The 13,776-nt window shown below is 39.8% G+C and overlaps 1 protein-coding gene across 1 annotated transcript; it reads right to left on the reverse strand.

The window, feature by feature from the left end:
* Nucleotides 1-274: 274 nt before the first annotated feature.
* On the reverse strand, nt 275-13,572 carry AQP11 (aquaporin 11). Its single transcript, XM_080640813.1, has 3 exons — nt 12,585-13,572; nt 5,919-6,035; nt 275-1,663 (listed from the first exon to the last, which is right to left on the reverse strand). The coding sequence occupies exons 1-3, from the start codon at nt 13,201-13,203 to the stop codon at nt 1,584-1,586; spliced, it is 816 nt and encodes a 271-aa protein (XP_080496939.1). The 5' UTR covers nt 13,204-13,572; the 3' UTR covers nt 275-1,583.
* Between the last annotated feature and the right edge of the window lie 204 nt (nt 13,573-13,776).

The following is a 13,776-nucleotide window of genomic DNA, read 5'->3' on the forward strand; positions in this document are numbered from 1 at the left end:
AAATACCAGCATTTTGTTTTTAAATACTGTGCAGGCCAAATAAAACATGTCATGCCCTGGCTGTTTTGGCTCAGTGGATAAAGCATAGGCTCACAAATTGAAGGGACCTGGGTTTAATTTCTGTCAGAAGCTTGTACCTAGGTTGCAGGCTCCCTCCCCAACTCACATGAATGTTTCTGTTTCACCCTCTCCCTTCCACTCTAAAAATCAATGGAAAAAGATCCTCGGGTGAGGATTAACAACACAACAAAACAACATGTCAGAGACTGAATTTAGCCATTGTCACAATTTTATGAACTCTGCTTTTAAAATATAAACTACTAAGGTGTGTATTTGTGAGTCCATGGTTGTCAAACTGGCTGGCTGGCTGCCTTGCAGGGTGGCCTACAGCCATAGTTCAGTCTGCAGGTGTAAAGAGGGACTATCTACAAGCTGATCACCAAGCAGCACTTGAAGTACCTGGCAGTTTGTCACTTGCTTAATTGATTATTGCTCAAACAGATTTTATTTCACTCCATGTTTTTTTTTTTTTTACTTTAGTTCTAACCCTAATAATGGAATTGCCTTTGAAGAGAAACACACCTAACCTTTTATGGCCAGAACTTTCATTAAAGTAGACCTCATACAATAAATAGGGGAAAATCTGAAGGTTCTTTAAGCCTTAAAAAAAAAAAAAGCTAGTTAATTCCTAAACAAATTTTACTATTATAAAATATTTAATGTTTCTTCAAAATCTTCAATTTTCCTTTAGTCATATTGATGACTGAGAATATTTTTTGTATTAAAGTAGAAGTCCTCAAGCTGGTGTTTGACTGTATTTGAACTTGGGCAGGGCAGCAACACTCCCTAGACTTAGTTTCCTTATCTGTAAAACAGATTAAAAATACATGCCCTACCTACTTTGATTAGGATCAAATGAGAGTGTGAAAAGGTTACATTTTGACTTTGTATGGGTGCTTTGTGTCATTATATACTATTAAAGAATAACAACTTGCCTAAAGCTAGTGAGCTGCTCTATTTAGAGACAATATTTTAGATTAGAATATATTTAAAATTTAGGAAACCCGGGGAATATGAGTGGGTATATAATCTGCTTCCAGAAGCAACTTTCCTATTGAAAAATGACACTGGGTATCATTGTGTGAGGTACTGGCTGTAAAGTATCCTCTCCAGGTCTGAAAGCATGACTAGTACTGTGGTTAAAAATCCTGTTCATTCAGGAGACACCTGATATACACACTTTCTTTGGGCCTCCCATCACCTTCCTTTCCCTTCTCACCCTGTACTCATTTTTTTTTCCTCATCAAAATGAACAATTATCACTTGATTTATAGTTAATGTAGCAAGTCTCTGCTAGGAGCATTTAATACACACTCAAAAGAACAAGTCTTAACTGAGAAATACAGGATGCCTCATTTTCATTGTAATTTTTTAAGTCCCAGTGATGAAAACTAAGGCAGCTTCCTCAAAGGAAGTGACATTGATGAATCCAGTGCAGCCAGTGTGCTGAATCTGAGGAGACAAAGTCTTTATCACATCCAACTGGACTGTCTTGTGACTTAGTCTGAGTCTTTTGGAATAGTTTATTCCTTCTTATTAGTTGTATGGTTGTTATACAGCCATGGAAGGAACAAGCTGAATGTCAAAATCATCAACAATATACCTGAAAGATAAAACACAATAAAATAAAAACAAATCTCTAAGGAAATTCATAATCACCAAGTAGGTATAATTTAAGATTATATGTACAATTATATACCTAGAGATTGGAAAGCAATGTTTAAAAGAATTAGCTACATCAATTCTACGTGAAATGTAGATTGTTTCTAAATCTAATATTCTCGCATTATTTTTCTTCAAGCATGAACCCTTAAAAACAATGTGTACTTGGTGAAACCAGTAAGATCTAAACATAAAGGATAAACCAAATCTAAATAGTTGGAAGTTCTAGTTTTGACTCCATTACTGACTTGCTGAGCGAGAAACTGGACTTGGGTCTCCATTTGCTCTTTAAAATGGCAACACTGTCCCCCATACCCTCGAGTAGTGATTTTCAACCTTTTTCATCTCATGGCACACATAAACTATTACTAAAATTCTGCAGCACACCAAAAAATACATTTTTTGCCAATCTGACAAAAAAAATAGGTATAATTTTGATTCATTCACACCAGATGCCTATAGTTATGTTGGCTGTTTTTTTTTTTTTTTTTAAATACATTTTATTGATTTTTTACAGAGAGGAAGGGAGAGGGATAGAGAGCCAGAAACATCGATGAGAGAGAAACATCGATCAGCCACCTCCTGCACACCCTCCACTGGGGATGTGCCCGCAACCAAGGTACATGCCCTTGACCGGAATCGAACCCGGGACCCTTCAGTCCGCAGGCCGACGCTCTATCCACTGAGCCAAACCGGTTTCGGCGGCTGTTCTTTTTATTTTTTTATTTTTTTAATATTTGACAATCTTAAGGGAAAAGGTCAGTGCCCCTGACTAAATATTCAGGTATTGCATGTTTTTAAAAATTCTGGCAGCACACCCATTGAAAATCGCTGCCCTAGCCCTGGCCAGGTGGCTCAGTAGTTGGAGTGTCACCTCTTATACCTAAAGGTTGCTAGTTCAATTTCCAGTCAAGGCCTAGGTTGCACTGGTCATGTACGGGAGTCAGCCGATCAATGTTTCCTCTCACACATTGATGTCTCTATCTCTCTCTCTCTCTAAAAATCTACCGAGGGGGGGCAGGGAGTTCACATCCTCAGATGAGGATTAGAAAAAAGGAAAGAAAATCGCTGCCCTAAGGATGTTCTGGGAAAATAAAACAACTGAAAGCACTCTTGAGTTTTCACTTGGAATGATCAGAAAGAACACTATGTTAGATTACTTTATCTCTTCTCATTTTTTCATCAAATCTTAACCGATAATAGCTTTTAAAGCTGTATCAAGCAAAATATCTAAAACAAAATTTTGGTTAATGCTGAAATTTTAAATCTTAAATATGAAAAAAAAAATCACTTAATAGTAAATCTTCATTTTGAGGTCATACCAGACAAATATAACATGTAGGTACTGGTTGATTTTTCCGTGAGGAACAGGTTAGAGTAGAGTGCTCAAGTCACTGCCTTGAAAGGGAAGTCTCCAATAGTTAATGTGTTTTAACATACTTAGGTCTAAAGCTCTAGGTCAGTTTTAACTAAGATTAAGAATGAGTGTTTGTCACATGCAGATTTGATATTATATTACCCTTATTTGGTAACAACAGGAAACCTTAAGGTTTAATTAGCATTTGGATAGCTTAACATTTTTAAAAAGATGAGTCTGTTTTGCAACCAAAGGCTTAAAATGAAAACAATGTCAGAACAATCCCTATGTTAATAATTCCTATGTTATGATCCACCAAATCTGACATTTTCTTTATAAAGTCAGAGCTAGAAAATAAGACATTACATTGAAAACTTTTTCCTAAAATGGAATTCCCATTTCATATAAGCGAATGTAATTTGCTAATTTTCATTCTATGATATGTGTAAATTAGAGAAATAATTTTACATACAGTCTTATACATTTATAACATTTTAAATTAGTTTTGGGGAGATGGCAGCGGGCATTAAAGGAATTACAATATCTGCTATGAAGAGAAACAAGAACTAGGTCTGTGGTTTTCAAGAATAGTTTGCTCCTTGGTTGGTCAAAAAAGAAGGAGCTGTCTGGGCATTACTGTCCATTTCACTCCAGGGCATTGCCTAATGTAGCTTTATGGGGTTTTGCTTGTTTTGACTCCTTATCTCTTACTTAGCTCTTTGAATGACTTTTGTAAAAATGTAATTTCTTATATTTCCTATTGTGACCTTATTTCATTTGAGGCCATATTTTCCCTCCAATGGGAATGTAACTTCAGTGTATGACAATATTCATTGTAAGCTGAAATTCAATATTCTAAAAACTGCCATATTTTCACACCTTTTATCCATGTATCTATTGAAGGATTCCTGTATTGTTTCTCATCCATAAATCTCTTAAAGAAATATAGGAACATACCTCCTTAAACCAAAACGACAACAGGAATTTTATGTTGGGTCTACTTAGAAAAAAGGTCTTTAGGCCAACTAAGAATCTTTGCTTATTTTCAACAAGCTAAGTAGGGCCATACATAATTGCATAAAAGTTGATTCCAATTCCAGTTTTAAAGGATTCCTTAAATAGGAAGCAAAGGAATGGATAAAAGTATATTTGTATTTTGTTTGGGTTGTTTTTGGATAAGTGGTTCTTTAAAATGCTTTGGTAATGGCCATATAGGATATTACCTCCTTGTTTGGACAACAATAACAGGAAGAGAAGATATCCTGTTTTCCCTCCCTGCTACTCGCTAGTTTGTATACTGTACTTTTTAAAGGGCAGAGATGATTGTTTCTTTTTTTATCTGTCATGGGATATTTTTCCCTAGTATGTTCTTCAAGAAGAAATTATGGAGTGATTTGGGCCTGTGTTTAAAGTAAAATGGGTTCTTTTACAGAGAATGTCATTACTACTGATTTCTTATAAAATTCTTCTGGAAAGGCCTACTTTTTAGCATTCTTTCTTTTTTTTTTAATTTTAATTTTAATTTTTATTTATTTTTTTTATTAAGGTATTATATGTGTACATATCTTACCATTGCCCCCCCCACCCCACTCCCATACATGCCTCACCCCCCAATGTTTTGCATCCGTTGGTTACTCTTATATACATGCATAGCATTCTTTCAAGTAATGGGTGAAACAATTCCTTAGTATCATGGGCCTATTGTTAACATCATATTTGGAATGCATTAAACAAATATATATATAATGTTAATAATATATGTTGATTTCAAATAAGACATATTTAGAGGTTTTTCCACATGAAAACTATCACAGGACCTGTCCAATTAGTGAGCTTTTCAGCTTCTTCATTAACTTTGGTGACATTTTTAACTTCTTAAAAACCAAAAATAGAGAAAATTTATCTTTAAAGCATTTATTATTGGAAAACTAGCAATCTGTTGAACTAAAAGAAGGCACCAATATTAGCATTTTAAAATGCAGGTTTTCTCTGATATTCTTCATGTTTAGACCTACATATTAACATAATAGATACTACATAAAGGAATGGGAGGTAAATGGCAGGAGTAAAGTGTGAGGGCTAGTCAAACCTGTGCCATTGTTCCCTTCTATATGTACCCTTAAAAAAAAAACCACACAAACGAACCAAGCAACAAGAAACAAACTGCTAACTATAGATAAAAATAAGGATGAACTAATAGAAAGCCAGGTATCCTCATACTCATTTATAGTTATGAATTATAATCAAGCTTAAAACAAGTGACTAATCAATAACTTATAAAGAAGTGCATATTATAACTACAGTTAATTTTTAACTTTTTGTGTTATTTGGCCCATCTATATAGAGGAGTTTTATATATCTTCTGATCTAAATAGAAGTAACAGTAATGAATCTTGTGGATTTTAAAACTGCTCATTACAGGTACACATTGCTTTATGAAATGCTTTTCTGAAAAATGAATCGAATGAACTAATAAATAGTATTTTATCTGGAGTTCACAAATTTGAAAAAACTAATTTCTTTAGTAAAAAAAATATGTTTTTAATGAAATTAATCACTCCTCACTTTTTTTGCCCTCATATCTGAGAGTTTTTTTTAAAGTGGTATCATACTGTAACTGACTATCCTTAACTAGATAATTTTGTTTCTTTGAAGATAAAAACAGTTTTAAAGGATACTGCACAAGATAAACTGTTATTTCAGGCATGTTAACTATCCTTTTTATTTATTTTTTTGTGTGCCTTCTCTGGCTTTAGAAATTGATGTGCTACAGTGACATTCCATATCATATTTCAAGATAAATTGATCTTTCAATCATATTAAATAAAAATATGCTTACCTAAAGAAGGAGCCAGCCAATATACTATAAAAAATTGAAGGAATGCTTCATCAAAACACTTGAAATGTAGTGAAAGTGCCAAAGCTGGATTAAATATAGCTCCTGTTAGACTTCCTCCTGTAATACATTTTAAACAGAGTGATACCAAACCATGTATCTTACATTTTCTTGTAACTGAAAATAAAGGGGTTAATAAATGTGACTTTTGTTTTACAAAGTAAGTACAGTCACCCCTTGGTATCTGTGGGGTATTGGTTCCAGAAGCCCCTGCAGATACCAAAATCCATAATTGTCCAAGTTCCTTATATAAAATGGCATAGGAGTTGCACATATATACATACACATCCTCCCCTATACTTTAAATCATCTCAAGATTACTTATAATACGTAATACAATGTAAATGCTATATAAATAGTTGTTTATTATATAGGGATAACGACAACAAAAAAGTGCACATAGTCGGTACAGACACAATTATCATAGTCCTAGCTACATAGTACATGTCAACAACAACCTAATTTTTTAAGAATATTTTTGAGCCATGGTTGGTTGAATCCGTGGATTTGGAATTCATAGATTTGGAGCCTGTGGGGTTCCAAATACAGGAGCCAACTGTATTCTTATTCTATGATCTTTCTTTGTAGAATCACCTGTCGTATTATAGAGTATAAAAATAGATTATAGATTATAATATGCCAGGTGCAAAAAGATAAAAAAAAGACAGGTTATTAAGAAAGTTAATCCAGCCCTGGCTGGCTTGACTCAGTGATCAGTCTGTGCACCAGAGGTCCAATTCCCAGTCAAGGGCACCTACCTGGGTTGCAGGTATGATCTCCACCCCCAGTCAGGCATGTGTGGAAGGCAATCAATTGATGTATCTCTCTCACATCGATGTTTCTTTCTCCTCTCTCTTTCCCTGTCTCCCCCTTCCCTCCCTTCCACTCTGAAAATCAATGGAAGAATATCCTCACTCTTCAGGTGAGGATAAAAAAGAAGAGGAAAGGGAAGTTAATCCAGTGCTTTTCTGTGGGAACCCCTTTCACGTCCTGCGTGGTTCAGGGTTCCGGTTCAGGGTTCGGGTTCTGGAGAAGGCCGCACACAAATGAAAAGAGACTTGGAAAAGTATTAATTTGGAAATATTGGGGGCCAGGTGGGAGCCCAACTCTAGTGGAAGGACTACCTCTTGCTCTGGCCTTGCAATCCCTTTTATTGAGACTATGGGATACGCCCATAACCTTTAGGCAGGAAATTCCAATAACAGAAATTTACATAGGAGAAACAGAGGTGGAGGCTGCTTCAGCTAACAATGTTTTTACTAAACAGTGAGTGATTAAAACAATTAAGGTTGTTGACCAGCTTCCCGATTTCCTGTCCACATCTTTCTATTAGTGGGACAATGATTGGTTTCTGGCACTTTTCCTATATATTATTGCAAAATGCACATTCAGAACGAATCTGCTCTATTGCTGTTCCTGTAAGATTTTATAAAACAGGAGATTTGGCTGCCCTTAACCGGTCAATTTAAATGAGTAAATAATAAAAATAAAATGAAAATACATTAAAAAATGGACTCAATATCTCAGGTTTCTCTTGTACATAGCATACCTTTGTATAGAAAACAAAAAGTAAAATGGACCAAAGCATTATTGTTAACTACATTTTTACTTGTCAAGAGAGCCCTAAACAAGTAACTGAATGGTATGTAAATTATACCTCAGTAAAGTGGTTACAAAAATTTTTGCCAAGAAGTGACTGAGTAGTCATGAACGATAAGCACAAATTCTGTCAACTGCTTTTCAGGATTCATGGTCTAGCCCTACACCAGGGTTATCTGACATGGGGCCTAGGAGTTCATCGTTCTTGCTACACAGCAAGAAAGGAAAGGCAGAGGAGGATGGACTGCCTGTCCAACAGTGCTCAGCAGAGCTCAGCTTTTCAAAACACACCCTAAGATTATGCCTGAGAGAGTGACATTTCTGGTGGTTCTTCCATGTGGAAGCTTGGGCACACACATCTGCCCCTGACTCAGCCACAGACATAGAGCCAATATTTTCCCAGATCTTATATAGATATACATCATTATAGCATACTGTCTTCATAAAATGCAGCGAAGTAAAATAGGAAATTAAGTGACCTTTTCATAAGATTTCACCCAGATTTCACACTTGATAGGCTGAAAACATTGAAGCTGTGTTGAGATGAAGATGTTGAACAATGAACCAAGTTCACTTGGCTAAGAGGTTTCTTCTAGGACACTAGCCTCATTCATAGCATATTCATATTTTAACTGGACAACCAAGTAGACATACCTGTATACAGGTTGTTTATAGTAGCAATAGGGGAAACGTACGTGCCCATTCATAAGAAAACAGCTAAGTACGTTAGTTTATTGTTAATTTGGAATACCATTCAATATTTGGAAATAATGTGAGATCTCCAAGATGTATCCTTACAACCACCACCAAAAAAAGCAAACCACAGAAAGTAAGGTATGAAACTTTTTATGTTAACACAAACACACATACTGGATTCTGCAGGGTCTTATCTACATATATAATAAATGCACAGAAAACAAGTTTGAAAGGACACACAGCCCATCACAGAGGGTTGCCCTGGGCCTGGAAGAAGAGTACACAGGGAAGGGGACGGATAGGCATGAGGATGGCAGGCAGAAGTCACTTTTAGTTTCACTGGTAGTATCAGTTTTTTTTGTTTTTTTTTTTTTTTTTTTTTTTTTTACAAAAAGAACACATGTATTACTTGTGTAATTAAACATGAATTATTTAAAAGTAAGACATCATGCACCAGGCATAGAACTGACAGAAAATGGCTCCGGAAAATAAGCTACTAACCATTGACATTTGAAAGGGAGAAATCTTAACATCTTGAAGAACAGGTATCAGGGGGAGATCTGGCCAGCTGCTGTGAAGAGCCTTGGAGGACAGCATGAACTGAGTGAAGTCACCACAGTGAAAGGCTAAGTCCCAAATTTGGCAATTTTAGGCACTAATGTTTCTCAGCACTCCTGAAGGGAATCACATTCTCTGACAGAATGACACTCGTAAAATCGCATAAGACTCGTGTAATCCAGAATGTCCATGAACTAATTTACAGTGGACTAGCCCTTTCTAGTGACCAGAATATTTGTAGCAGGTACTATGCTAAGAACTTGCATACATTACTCTATTCCTCACAATTGATATAGATAGTAGTATTCTTCATTTTAAAAATGAGGAAACTGAACCCAAATTAAGTATCTCTCCTAAGGAAACAGTCCAACTCCTCTTAACCATCCTATTTAATAAAGAGGGAATATGCTAATTGACCATCACTCCATCACAAAGATGGCTGCACCCACAGCTGAGGCCAAGTTCCCTTAAGGAGCCTTAACGAGCAATCAGCAGGGACCTGAGGCTACGTCCCCCCCACCATGGTGCTTGACAGGAACCTCAGGCCACGCCCCCCACCCTGGCATCAGGCTGGGGGACCTCAGGCTGCACCCCCCGCCCCAGTGCCAGGCCAGGGGACCTGAGGTCACAACCCCCCGCCTGGCAGGGCTTGATGTGGGACCTCAAGGTGTGCTTCCCATCCTGGTGCTGGGCTAGGGGACCTGAGGCTGTTACCCCCTGCCTGGCTGGGCTTGACAGGGGACCTCAGGCCATGCCCCCCACCCAGCGGGGGTTGACGGGGGACCTCAAGGTGCACCCCCAGTGCTGGGTCGGGGGAACTCAGGCCGCACCCCCGCCCAGCGGGGCTTGACGGGGGATCTCAGGCCATGTCCCCCACCTGGTGGGGCTTGATGGAGGACCTCGAGGCACGCCCTCTGCCCCAGTCTGGACTGGGGGACCTCAGGCCACGCCCCCGTCCTGGCGCCAGGCCAGGAAACCTGAGGCTATGCCCCCTGCCCGGCAGGGCTTGACAAGGGTGGGACTGGCCGGGTCTGGATCTAGCCCAATGGGGGGCAGCGGGCGGCTGGGTCTGGCTCTCATGCGATTTTGAGGTGCATGTGGGTGGGCGGGGACTTGACTCTGGGTCCCGTGGTGTGCCCCAGACTGACAAGAAGAAGGTTTTCATATGCATTTTACTAATTTTCTTTCATCTCTGACACTTCTATTATAGAGAAAGGGCAAATAGCAATATTAAATTATTTCCTCTAATTAATCGCCTTTTAATGTGCATGAATTTCGTGCACCGGGTCACTAGTTCTGTTATAACTAGCATAATATAAAATGTCTTGAGCCCAGCTGGTATGGCTCAGTGGCTGAGTGTCGAACTATGAACCAAGAGACCAGGGTTTGATTCCCTGTCAGGGCACATGCCCAGGTTGTGGGCTTCATCCCCAGTGTGGGAGGCAAGCCAATCAATGATCTCTCATCACGGATGTTTCCCTTCGTCTCGCTGAAATAAATAAAAATAACATTTTAAAAAACGTCTTGAACTTTTATTTGAACTTATTTTTCATCTTTAAAGTAGCACCTATTTCAGATAGTGATTGTATTAAAAATGAAAACATGTAAAAGGCTTAATTCCCTTCTCCACTGACAAAATCTTACTTATATTCTTCATGAAAAACTCCTGAATTAAGTAATAAAGCAAAAATCCTACAATTTCTTCAGATAATTTATTGTGCTTATTTTGAAAGTCCTTAGACATTACATATAGAATACCCAGATATGTATTATTTCTTTCTGTGTGATTTTTAAAAAGTGAATAGAGTATTTGCTGATTCACTCATTCTGAAAATCCTTACTATTTTGTAGCAGGTGACACCATGCTAAGTCATGGTGATATGTTATAATGAATCAATTCTAGTCTCTTTACTCATAAAGCTTACTGTCTGATGAAGGAAAACAGACATTATATCAGAAAACAAGTGTATAAAAATTTTAGAAAGGAAATGAACAGGGAGCTGTAGTAAAGACAACTTGGATGTGTAAACTAATTTTTTTCAACATAGAATTAATTAAAAAATGAATGCAGTTCTCTCTTACTCTGTTCAATGAGCTAAAATTTCCCATATCTAAGTTAAGGAAGATTTGCTTGAAATTTGCGTTGTAATTTTATAGCTTTAACATGCTAATAGGTCACACAGCTTCCCCCCCCCCCCCACCTTTTTCCTCCTATTCACTTTATTTGGGAAACCAATTAAGTACATAAGTGGTAATGACATCAGTGGCCTCAATTTGTACATCAAAGTGCAGGGTGCTAAATCAATAAATACACAATCAGACACTTGGTCACTGGCTATCCAACGAGCCTGTGGCTACAGTGCTGGACAGTTATGTTCTGTCTTAAAATACATAACCAGCTCTTTTGATTTGACCTGTATTGATGGTGACTTCTGAGTCCCCTCAACTGTGTCTCAACTGTGACAAAACATTTTGTAAGGGATGACCCTGTTTATATATGTTGTTTCTGCTTTAGCTAAAACCTAAAACTTTAATAAGCAACTATTCACCAACTTCTCAGATATGCATTATATCCTGCCCTCTTGTCTATACCATTTATTTCCATCTATGTTTAAAAAAAGAAGGGTACTAGATCTAAAGAAAGGAAAACATGGTGTTCATTTTTACCCTATGAGGGCAAGCATATGTTTAGTAGGAGTCCTCAGCTCAAAGTTTGCTTCTACTCATATTTAAATTTTAATGGGAAGAAGATAAACTCTTACTACGTATTTCCTTTCCTCTAAAACATTTTATAATTCAGATATAGTCCCAATGAAGATATTTTGTTGTAATCTTTTAAAATGACACATTTCATCATTAAACTTTTCTTTTTGCATCTGATATCTGTCAAGGTAAACAGATGGTTTACAAGAAATCAGATTTCTCAAGAGTTGTTTTTAAAAACCTTTAATTTCAAGCAAGTTTTAATTTTTTAATATTTTTATTGACTTCAGAGAGGAAAGGAGAGAGAGAGAGATTAAAAACATCGATGAGAAAGAATCATTGGTCAGCTGCCTCCTGCACGCTCCCTACTGGGGGTCGAGCCCACAACCCAGGCATGTACCCTTGACTGGAATCGAACCCGGGACCCTTCAGTCCACAGGCCAATGCTCTATCCACCCACTGAGCCAAACTAGCTAGGGCCAAGTTTTAATTTTAAAGCATCTTTCTTGATAGGTCACTTAAAAGTTCATTTATTACTTAAGATGAATAATTAAGGAAATAAATTACTTTTAAGTAATTTTTCAGGAAAAGAACTAAGAAAAAGAACTAAGTGTACTCTGCCACTCTTACTACTAACCAATCATGTAGCTTTAAATTGAAAGGACCTTTTTAAGCCCAGGATCATTTTTCATTGAGTGTCAGAAAGGATCTATACCAGGTTGGCTTGAGGAAAGAGGTAGCTGATAACTTATCTTCCTCTCTGCCATTGAAACAATCCCTTTGTAGGATATTTGAGCCCTTGGCAATATCTCAAAAGTTCTCAGTTTCAGCACAGAAGTGGCTCCTTTTTCTGAGTGTTCAAAAATGCAGTGAATGGAGGATCTATATTTTGGCCCTACTGGTAAAGAACGGGACGCAAAATGGTTAGAATAACGGGGACACTAGTATTGACATCACAGAGGTTCAGGGGTTTCAAATACATCTTGGTAAAGAGCTTAGAGCCTCAGGTCATAGAGGTCTGGACAAACCGAGTGTTTTGTGGGAATAACAAACCTGCATAGACCAAAAAGGTGATGAGTGCTGCCAGCATGTGGATACGAAGCTTGGTTCGGACCTCCTGGAAGTGCAGCAGGGCACTGTGGAAGATAAAGGAGCAGATGGCCTCTACGACGACGGCTTTGGGCAAGTCGACGTGGATAGGGTTCCTGCACGCGAAGCTCCTCTCACCGACGTGATACCTGGTCAGTCCCAGGCTCCACAGGGCGCCTATACAGTACCTGCTGCCCAGAGCAGCAATCAGCTGAGCCAACAGCCTCATCGCCCCTGTCTCGGGGGACATTTCCCCCAGCATCATCTGCATCATCACACCGCACGGGTTGCTGGACGTGCCCACCAGAGTCAGGCCATGCACCAACGAGAAGAAGTAGACTAGCGTCAGTGGCCAGGTGGGGTGCCCGGGTTCCTGCTCGCCCAGCAGTTGCAGCTCATGGGTGCAGAAGCAGAGCTGGAAGGTGGCCAGAAACTCCAAGACGAAGGTGTGGGCCGTAGGCCTGTGCACGTGCCGCTGGAGGACCCCGCGGGCCAGCGCCACGGACAGCACGATCGACAGCATCAAACCCAGCGAGGTGCAGGTGTCCTGCACCTCGGGCCAGAGCCCCCGCAGCGCCGTCATGGCTCGATCCTCTCCAGACTAGGCTGCGGGTCAGCTCGGCAGCAGGCGGTCTGTGGGCTCGAGTCCGAAGTCTGCGGCCCCGCCCCCTGCTCCGGCCCTCGGGGCGGGCGGACTCTAGACGAGCTGCCCCGCGCGTCACCGGAGGGCTCCTCCCCCACTCCCCGGCTCCCCGCCGAGGTCTGGGGACTAGAGCTGAAGAGGAAGGGGAGAGGCGGCGCGGCCAGCTCTGCTGGGGCACTCGCGGAGGGGTCAAGGGTCAGCGCGCACGGCCGCGCACACACCCTGGCCCCTATCTCAGGGACTGGAGCAGGCGCGAGTGGTTGCAGGGAGCGGTGGGACGCCGCGCCCGGGACCACTGCGCGTGCGCGTGGCGGCCTGCGCCCCCGCCGTCGCTGGGTGGGACCTCAGCGTTTGGGGCCAGGCTCAGTGCAGGTGCGCCCCGCGGGGCGTGGGAAGGTGAGCGACCACTACGTTTTGACAGTTGCTTTGCAGCGAGGAAACTGAGGGTTTTTACTACCCGCTTCTAAAACTGCAAAACCGTCAAGCTGGAAAGACACCTAAAGATCATCTTGA

Source organism: Plecotus auritus, assembly GCF_963455305.1.
Source record: "Plecotus auritus genome assembly, chromosome: 9".
In the NCBI taxonomy this organism is placed as follows: domain Eukaryota; kingdom Metazoa; phylum Chordata; class Mammalia; order Chiroptera; family Vespertilionidae; genus Plecotus; species Plecotus auritus.

Coding starts and splice junctions, on each gene's coding strand:
- AQP11 (XM_080640813.1), bottom strand. CDS start 13,203: ATGACGGCGCTGCGGGGGCTCTGGCCCGAGGTGCAGGACACCTGCACC. Junction 6,036..12,584: donor CACCTTTTTGGTCTATGCAG/GTTTGTTATTCC, acceptor AATGTATTACAG/GAGGAAGTCTAACAGGAGCT. Junction 1,664..5,918: donor TTGGCTGGCTCCTTCTTTAG/GTAAGCATATTT, acceptor TTTATCTTTCAG/GTATATTGTTGATGATTTTG.